Source organism: Hoplias malabaricus, chromosome 6 (assembly GCF_029633855.1).
Source record: "Hoplias malabaricus isolate fHopMal1 chromosome 6, fHopMal1.hap1, whole genome shotgun sequence".
Lineage (NCBI taxonomy): Eukaryota > Metazoa > Chordata > Actinopteri > Characiformes > Erythrinidae > Hoplias > Hoplias malabaricus.
Window position 1 is genome coordinate 17,950,381 of NC_089805.1, and position 9,766 is coordinate 17,960,146.

Sequence of the window (9,766 nt, forward strand, 5' to 3'; positions counted from 1 at the left end):
TACTTTTTTCACCCATGATGGCACATGCATATTCCAGTATGAGGAAGAATTTTCAACCATAAATTGACCTTTTGGAGTAGTCAGACCATTCCAATGCCAATACAAAATTTTGGCCAAAACTACTGGTGTGCTGGACGGACAAAAACATTGTATATTTGCATAAAGTTGCTGAAACAATGACACAGCAAACATTCATCAAAATCAAAGCTAGACAGTCCAATTAAATAGATTTCTGTAATTTCAACTGGCCAGGCACATGAATGTGTACAACACACACACACACAATTGCTGCAGTGTTGTGTGGTACATCATGTGATTTAACCTATTGCAGCTGTGTTGTTTTATGATCCCAAGACCACACGTCATAAGTTTGTGTGGTTCACTTTACAGTACTGTCACTGTAAATGTCAGGCCTCAAGGTATATATTAAAACATGATGTTTTCACAATGTATGTATTTAGCAGACTGTAATAACACAAGACATAGAAGATAATCTGTGTTCAGTTCACTCTGGGGTCTACTGAGTGGAGTCTAAGATCATCTGACCTGTTCAACATATGTAGAAGAAAAACAAACTTGTCTAAGCAGTTTGAAAAACTGAAGCAATCCTTAGTTCTTTAATCACAAATACCACTTCACTCACCCCAAAACTCTATTATAAAAATGTCAAGCCTTTGTCTGTTTGTCCCAGATTTTGCTTTACCTGCAAATAAATAAATACTCAAACACCACAGTATTGTTTTAGCAAAAACATTTTACTGAAAGAAAGAGACTGGGTTGGAGAGACATCCTTTCAAGTGACCAAGCAACTGAAAATGGAAGATGTGTTTCCCCTTCACACGTGGAATTAGTGGAGATCGAAGCCCAAAGGCTAAGTTCACTAGGGCCAAGTCTAACCCCATCTCTCTCTCTCACTCCTTGCAGGAACAACTTAAAAAGCGCTTAATGCTGCTTTCTCCTGAAGGAACACCCTGAAGGAGAAACAAAAAGAGAATATTAAATAGTGTATTTCTGCCCCTTCTCCACCAGGCACTTTTAAGCAGCAGCACTAAAATAAATAAATAACACTTCTGAATTAAGGTTTAATGAGTGACTACAGGCAGCACATTTACTATGTGAAATTTCATGTTCATTTAATTAGTGCCAGCCACAATAACGCAGTACAATTCTTGCTTGTATATCCAAATCAATTTTACATCTGCAGTATTCTAGTGCTCTATACCATGCTAGTACAGATTCACTTAATCAACTTGAAATTAGCCATCTCTATTCAAACTGAACTGTTGTTGATTATTTATCTTGCAGTTAGCAGTTAAATAGAATCAATCACCAACTCAAAGCAAAGATTAATCAGAGGTTTGCCCACACAATTCCACTTAAACTGCATGATTACCTCATCCAATTTAGTCCCTCACATTAAGCCAATATGACTTGCTTCATAATCAAATTAGGCGCAATCTGTAACAATTAATTTGCAAAAAACTAAAGCTGAAAAATTCCGGGTAGGCTCCAGACACACCGCAACCCTGAACTGGATAAGCGATTACAGACAATGTATAAACGAATAAGAGAGAACTGTGCCAATAAACCACCTAAAAATATATATATAAATAAATAATAATATAAAGGTTCACTAGGCTTCAGCAAACATCTAGATGAGACAGCAGAGCCACAGCAATGAACTTCAGCTGCAAGTATATATATATAGTGTATGTTGTGATTAAAGTGACCACTGGAAAATCGATTTATTATTTTCTTTAATTTTATTTGTATTATTCGAGGAAGTATCTGAGGAACATAAACAAAAGTAAAAACTACATAAAATATTATCACAAGAGATACTTTGATCTGTCAGATATTTTAAACAGATCCAAAGATGTTGTACACTGAACAAGCAGAATGACTCAATATGTCTGCATTTCATTCCAAGTAGAATTCATAGAAGATCCTACATTTTATAAACTTGCATTTTTAAACACTGGTTATTGTGCATGAAAAATATTGAAATATAACATTAGCTCATAATTACCATTACTGGTAATTATTACCCAACATTTATTTTTATCTTGCCCACTGGGGCATGTTTATGTGTGCATGCATTCATTCATTCATTAATACATTTATAAAACAAACTTGTCTAAAGGAAGAGGGGAGGGGAAAAGAAAAAAATATATATATTTTAAATAGACACACATGGATGGGCACGTGTTTCCTAGTTGAGGAAATGCATCTGGGTAGTGCATGTTGGGTACTGTAGTATGAGAGCACTGATGTACCAAAAAGAGTACACTCAAAACTGTATTTTAAGAAAAAGATGGGGTACTATTCCAAAAGATGAATATTATAAAACATGCAAAAATAACAAATAAAAAATTTTAAATGCAGAATTATCTTTTAAATTACATGAAGGATCGAATGCTCTAATATGGACAATAAAATTAACTGCAGGGTTCAGAGCACCATTTATTCAAAATAAATCAATAAAATAAAATACAGACCTTCTGTGAGACGTGCTTTGCCTCCAGTGGGTTGACACAACACAGTTGAGCAGCCAACACACAGAACTACTGTCTGAGCATGGCTAAAGACTGTTGTGATCTTGTAGCATCCTGTGTGAGAAATAAATGTGTTAACATGTCATATCTGAATATACATATACTGATTATACTCAGCAACTTTTTAAATAAGTCACTAATTTAACATCAACCCAGCCTGAATGAGTTTAAGCATAGACTCCCTTTAATCAGGTACATTTTACAGAAAATGTCTGACATTTCCCATTTAAATCGTAACGTGCTTAATGAAACACACCTGGACATTTGACATCCATGAAATATGAATTAGGGCTCTGTACGAGACGCTTCTTCTTGTGCCTCCTCCTCTCCTCCTCGGGGGTCGGGTGTAACAAGTCTTTAGCGAGCTGTGGACATCGAGAGATTACTTGTTTAAATCACACCGAAACGAGGTCAATTATTACTATAGTGTCAGACAACACGCAGACATATTGTCGTTATATTCACAACGCCCTTCATAATTTATGGCCATGCCTTTACTGACCATTATCGGTTGAGTATTAGAAGCTCACCGACCTCTATATTGTGTTTGTGAAACTGAAAGGAACTCTTAAAAAGTGTACAGATTTGAGGGGTTTTTTTTTAAATATATTTTGTCGAATGCGTCACGCGCCAGACAGAAGCCTGGACTCCTCCATGTTTTGTTCTGTGCGCGCCGCCATCTTAACGCCAGCAGCTCTTCTGCGCGCGGTAAAGAGCTGTGGATAAAAATTACTTAATTTCACCTTCCGAAATGATTAGGCCATTAGAAAGAACACCACCCTATTCTAAACACACTCTCCCGGATATATATTCGTGGTTCGGCTCGAATACCCCTCACATGTGCGGTAATATTCACTAAACCTTTCTCTTGTACTCACTGGCATGTTGGCGAGGATTTAGCCGCTGCCGGAAAGGAAGCACAAGCGTCCGCGGCGGAGTGATATCAACAGAGCACGTGACCACCCCGCTTCTCACGGATGTATAGGGCGGCCATGTAGGTGAGGTCTATTTGTAGCCACATTCAACATGGCTGAACCTCACACTGCAGCTTATTTATCCAAAGTAAAACACTACATACGCTGTTAATCCTAAAAAAACGTCTTATGAATTCAATATATATATATATATATATATATATATATATATATATATATATATATATATATATATATATATATATCGGCGGCCGATATATTATTTGCCAATATGTGGATTCTTTAGTTATTGTTATCGGTCCAATACTGGAATTTTAGCCAATATTACAACCAATAAATTGGCGGCATTTTGTGCTTGCGCATGTGCACTGACACCCCTAGGTTTTCTTCCTTGTGGACATTTTCACAGTTTCTGCAGAGAACGGTCTCTGTGATTAAATTTCTCCATGGTAAAAACTAATTTAAAATATGAGTGACGCTCAGTATATGCACACAAAGATAGCGGTGTAAACACACATAGCAGGTTAAATGACGGTGAGATACTTTCAAACACCACAGTGCAGGAGCCCTTCATATATAAAACACATGAAAATAGACATAGAGTCATTCAGAGACTGAATTTATTACTGACACACGATGATAAACTATTTCAAACACGCTCTCCCTCACACATTCAGAGCTGCTTTATACCTCCCTCCAAAACAAACCCGGTGCTGCACTAATTAGCTCTCCTCTAGAAAACATTCATGCTGAATCAGCAGTAAATCTTTGATAAAAGCATAAATAAACTACACCTAATAAACTTTATTAATTCATTCATTGTCTATAACCGCTTATCCAGTTCAGGGTCAAGGTATGGAATATTAACAGCCAACCAGATGATAGAGAGCTCAGTAAACTCATTCTAAATACAAATTTAAGAACAATTCAGAAAGGCTGGAGGACTAAAAGTTAATTGCGTTCTGCACAGAAAATCTTCTCGTGCCATTCTGCTATAACAACATAATGTGACTCGCATACAGAGATAGTTGCCTGCATATAATACTTGTTGTGAAAATAAACACAGCTGTGGCCTTATTTAATGTGAACACTTCCCTATTCCCTAATAAACTTATTGCATTTTGTTTCCACAACTGCTGAATATATAGTGTTATTATGGGTTTAAAATAAAAAAAAGTTACAAAGTACCAATACTAACAGGAATGTATAATTCAAGTACCATTTGTGTTATGCACATCAAAATACACCATTTATCTGAAATGTCTAGACACTCCTTCTAATTTAATAGATTAATTTAGTCTTCATGGCACATTTTTTAAACAGGTATAAAACATAAACACACAGCCCGAATAATCTACATAAAATGAAGACTTGCCAGTATTGTAGGTGCCAGAATTTAACATACAACATGACTTAAGCAATGCTCTTGTGGGTAAATACAATCCCAGAGTCATAGCCAACATTTGAGACTTTTGACATTTGAGATGGGGCAAGCCATAACAGTTAACTAAACATTAAGGTCTACATCAGTATAAATAATAAATATAACACACACACACTGTTCAGTCATAATACTAGGCCCTTCTCTCATTTTTTTACACTCACTGTCCATTCTCTCAGCTTCACTGACCATACAGGAGCACTTTGCAGTTCTACTATTATAGACTGTAGTCCATCTGTTGCTCTGAATACGTTGTTAGCAAACTTTCACCATGCTCTTCATTGGTCAGGACTACCACTCTTAGTGTGTGTTGTGCTTTTGTAAGAGGATCAGACACTGCTGCTATAGTTTTTTAACATTGTGTCTGATCACTGTCCACTCTGCTAGACACACCTACCTTGTTGGTCCACCTTGTAGATGTAAAGTCAGATAAAGTGTTGATCGTTCTTTAGTCCTTCATCAGTGGAAACAGTAAACTTATAAAATAAGATTAATGTTCCAACATCTAGTTTACAGCTTTCCCAGGAGAGGTTGTTATTGCAGCAAAGGAGCAAACGCTATATATTAGTAGCCTTAATTCCAGAAGGAATGATGGATGTGTAGGGGTCTGGATATACTCAATCTTCTGTACATAAATTCTCCAACTAGTGTGTCTTCAGATTCAGCACTCACATGTCCTTGTCACTGCCACTACAACACATAATCTTTGCACCCAGCACTGTAATATATACTTGCACAATGTAAAGTTTGACTGTATGTGTGTATGTATGATAGTATGTATGTATGGTTGTTGGGGCTTTTGTGTGCGTGTTTGTTTGTTTTTTGTTTTGTTTTGTTTATGCTATGCTGCTGTGATATGTTGTCAATCTACATGCACTGCAGCCTACTGTAACCTAAATCTAATTCCTTGTATGTGTAGGTGTAATTAATAACAGCTGAAACATGAGTCTTTTAACATATCTTTATTAAGATATTTCTTCTGAACAGTAGCTTTGAAGGTACAAAGCTTAAAAATGTTATTCTGGTCCGACCGATTGCTGGAGGTCCTGTGGAGAAACTGTAGCAAATAATTTCCACATTTTCTGGAACTGTCCCTCTGTGGCTCCATTTTGGAGAAATTATATTGGAGGCAGTTGTAAAGATGAAAATTAACTTTGATTTCAAAGTAATGTACCTCTGTGACTTGAAAGAAATTCAGGGCAAAAGCAAGATAAATACCTGCTTAGTGCTTTTAGTGGCATGCAAAAAGGCCAGAAAATGGCCTATGGTAAATGAATGGATATGTTGGATATAGTTAATGACATATATATTATGGAGAGAATTGCATTTGCACTGAGAACACAAATTGATGTCTTTAATGACAAATGGTTACCTTGACATCTATATGTGTCCGTAATAAGACCCGATTTTGTATGACAGGAGATATATTTTATTTTGACTTATCATACTTTCCCTCCCTGTGCAAGGTCTGTGAACACAGATCTGTTCCAATATACCTCCTGGTTTATTGTTGTCTTAATATTGTGTTTGAATTAATTTGGCCTAATTTGACTATGTTTTGTCTTGAGTTTGTGAATTGTGCATTTCTTAGCACATGTTCTTTCTACAGTACAAAACCTAATACAAAGGAAAAAAAACTGAATGGTGGTCTCTGTATAAACTGGTACTAATACAAAATTAATCTTAAGTCTTAATCTTAAAACTGTTCAAGCAATTTCACTGCCGTTAACAAGTTTCCAAAGTTGGAATAAAGTCCTGAGAGTTTTGTTTGAGTTGTGGCACCTTCCTATCATCTTAATCACTTGGTGTAAAGTGGTCAGGATAGCAGTTACTCCACAAGATGCAAAATGTATTTTATCATCTTTTATCATCTTTTCTTCAGAAACAAGAATGTCAAACCTTAAGTTTTTTAAATGTCTTTCCAGAGTCTTGTCAGAGTTCTCTAGGGTATGGTTAGCATTACTTTATATTAGTAAATTGGTTTGACTTATTGATAAACAGTTGAATATTCTAAAGTCCTGTCACTGACGGGGGCCCTAAAAATGTCTGTGATGGTGGGGTGGTGGAGCCCAATGTGGTATTTTCTCATGGGGCCCGAAATCCCTGGTGGCCCCCCTCTAAAGCCTTGAATTTGCACATTTTACTTAATCCCCTTTCACATATGAACTCTGGGTTATCATGCACGTGTGAAAGGGTATTTAGTCTGTTTTCCTATGATAAACAGTAGTTCAATATTATTTGTTTTCTTGAGGTCTCAAGTTGTGTGTCTTTAACGCAACGTGGCTGTATTGTTTCCCAATGTAACAGATATATTTTTTGTTTGTAACTTAAATTGTTAATTTTGTAGTACTTTTGGTATGTGCAGTTAGCTACCTCCAGAATTCAGAGTGAGTCTGAATCTGAAACATTATGAATTTCAAGGTTTAGAGTGTTCTTTGCCTTTTCTCTGCCAAGAACAGAGAGATGAAGCCTAGCATATCTAACCATGTCATTTTTTTTTTTTTTTTTTACTTTTTAACTGGGACACTGGGGCTTTATAAACACAATAGACTGGTAAACACAAACAGACTGGAGAGCTAGCAAATATTGAGGAAGCATCCTCAGCATTTTATAAAAAGTGATTTTTTTTCAATGTTGCATTTAATTGAGGGCAGTGTTATAAGTTTACCAAGATCTCAAGAAAACAAACACAATATAATTTATATTGTGGGAAATATATATATATATATATATATATTTGGCTTTCTAGGGCATCTGTAGCAATATTCATGCAAAAAACAATCCTCACAGAGGTCCTGGCCTAATCCCTGCAGGTTAATCGCTGCGTGGGATAGGCCAAAGCAACCGTCAGTTATTAATCTGCTCCCCCTCATAGGTGGAGGTGGAGATGGCTCCATAAGGGTCGACTACTGTTTGGGCACAGCGGATGATTGCGATGAACAAAAAGAGGCAGAGTAGGAAGAGGAAGAACAGGGCAAAACCCAGATCCACGTCCACATCTAGCCAAGACACTGGAGGTACTGGTTGGTCCATTGAGGCTCAGGATCTCAAGTGAGTTTCGTAGTATAGTAGTAACTGCTCACTCTCTTTGGCTCTATACCAATGTGATGTGATCTCTTTCTTTTGTTGCCTTAAGCCTGGTTGGCACAGTAGGCTTCCAGCCAATGAACTTCTGGTGCAAGAGGGATGGAGTCAAACACCAACTGCTGCAGACAATGTGGCGTTTAAATAAAAATCCACATTTCTAATGTCATCTTGAATGCAAAGCCCCCCAGTCTTTAGCATGAGACATCTTAACAGAGCTTCAGTATTGTGAAGACGCTGCCATTAACATCTTCTGAAATGAAGAGAAATGATATATTGATTTATATAACAACGTTGGCTATCTGATAGCATACAGATTTGGACATACTTTGTTAAGTGGAAACAACACTACATATGTAAAGGTAAATTCCATCCATTTTTAAAATAGCTGCAGGGTTAATCATTAAGATATTAACAAAGTCACTGAGTGTATCTAGGGCTGGACAATAATTAAATATCATTGTCTATTGCAATATAAAATGTTTCAATAGCAATTATATTATTTTTAAACACATTTTCATTATTCATTATTTACAAAATCTGTCAATGACTGATGTTAATTACAGGACTCTGTCACCATTTCAGCGCACTCTATTTAAAATTTAGTTTAAGAAATGTAATATTGACAAAGCCAATAGGTTTATGTTTGATGGTCATATCATGTTTCTGTTGGTTTATGGCAGTTTTTCAGTGGTTTAATACTGTCCATATCGATATCGGAATATGTCATATCAACAAAAAATTTTAAATATATTGTGATAAATATTTTGGCCATATCGTCCAGCCCTAAGTGTAGTGTGAAATGTGAATTGCTCCATTCAGTCTTACTAACTCGGTAGTGATTATTGGAATTTAATTGGAATTTTCTTTTATTACGTGGAAAAAGTAGATGTACCAATTACTTTTAAAGCATTTTTTGTGTGTAACATAGAACTGTAATTCAATATTCAAACCTTGTCCTACTCTTTATTTTATAATATGCCTTACATTATATTATGGTAACTGTTGCATATTATTAAAAATGACAATTGTCATTTTATTCAACAGAAAATATTTATTTTAATATTATAATAATATTTTCATCAGGCACATTTATTGCTTGTTCTTGGAGACAATATTTTGTCCAAAATGTGCAGGTGAGTTTTGGTTTTATATGATTTAAAAATGGTGATTTCAGTATTAGTGTTTGTGAATGTAGCATATTAAAACTTCAATTTTAGGTTATTTTTGCAGAAAAAAGACAATTGTCCTTTTTTAATGCTATGCAACAGTTGGCAAAGAAGCAGCAGACGTTTTGAATTACACAAGAATGCTTTACAGCATATGGTTTTTGTACACCTAGTAGTACCAATACATTTCCTGATACTTGAGACATTCATGCTTGTTTTGAGGAAATTATGGCTTAAAACATTTAACAAATACATGAAGAAATGGTCGCCCTGTGAAGGACTGGTGCCTCCTCCAGGGTGTATTCCCGCCTTGTGCCCAATGATTCCAGGTAGGCTCTGGACCCACCGCGACCCTGAACTGGATAAGCCGTTACAGACAATGAATGAATGAATGAAGAAACAGTATATGCAGGTCACTGTATAGAATGATTCAGTTTTCATTTATACATTAAACATACAGCACAGAAGATACTGTACATTCTCTGGTGGGTTTAGATAATGAATATAAAACCTATATATTAAACGGTCTAATAAAACTGTGGTTAAATGAGAGATTTCATTTCTAATGAAACTTTATTTTTG

At 35.9% G+C, this 9,766-nt stretch overlaps 2 protein-coding genes across 2 annotated transcripts; both read right to left on the minus strand.

Moving 5' to 3' along the window:
- Positions 1–738: 738 nt before the first annotated feature.
- On the minus strand, positions 739–3,491 carry rps27.1 (ribosomal protein S27, isoform 1). The gene is made up of 4 exons (XM_066674283.1): positions 3,434–3,491; positions 2,812–2,920; positions 2,499–2,609; positions 739–971 (listed from the first exon to the last, which is right to left on the minus strand). Exons 1-4 carry the CDS (start codon positions 3,437–3,439, stop codon positions 943–945), a joined length of 255 nt encoding a protein of 84 aa, XP_066530380.1. The 5' UTR covers positions 3,440–3,491; the 3' UTR covers positions 739–942.
- Positions 3,492–7,778: 4,287 nt separating this feature from the next.
- Positions 7,779–7,964, minus strand: LOC136700188 (cortexin domain-containing 1 protein-like). Its single transcript, XM_066675469.1, has one exon. It carries the CDS (start codon positions 7,962–7,964, stop codon positions 7,779–7,781), a length of 186 nt encoding a protein of 61 aa, XP_066531566.1.
- Between the last annotated feature and the right edge of the window lie 1,802 nt (positions 7,965–9,766).

Excerpts from the sequence above, each read along its gene's own strand:
- rps27.1 (XM_066674283.1), bottom strand. Across the intron at positions 2,610-2,811 it reads CATGGATGTCAAATGTCCAG|GATGCTACAAGATCACAACA; the intron begins GTGTGTTTCATT and ends TTTCTCACACAG. Across the intron at positions 972-2,498 it reads CAAAGCACGTCTCACAGAAG|GGTGTTCCTTCAGGAGAAAG; the intron begins GTCTGTATTTTA and ends TTTCTCCTTCAG.
- LOC136700188 (XM_066675469.1), bottom strand. The coding sequence starts at position 7,964 with ATGGACCAACCAGTACCTCCAGTGTCTTGGCTAGATGTGGACGTGGAT.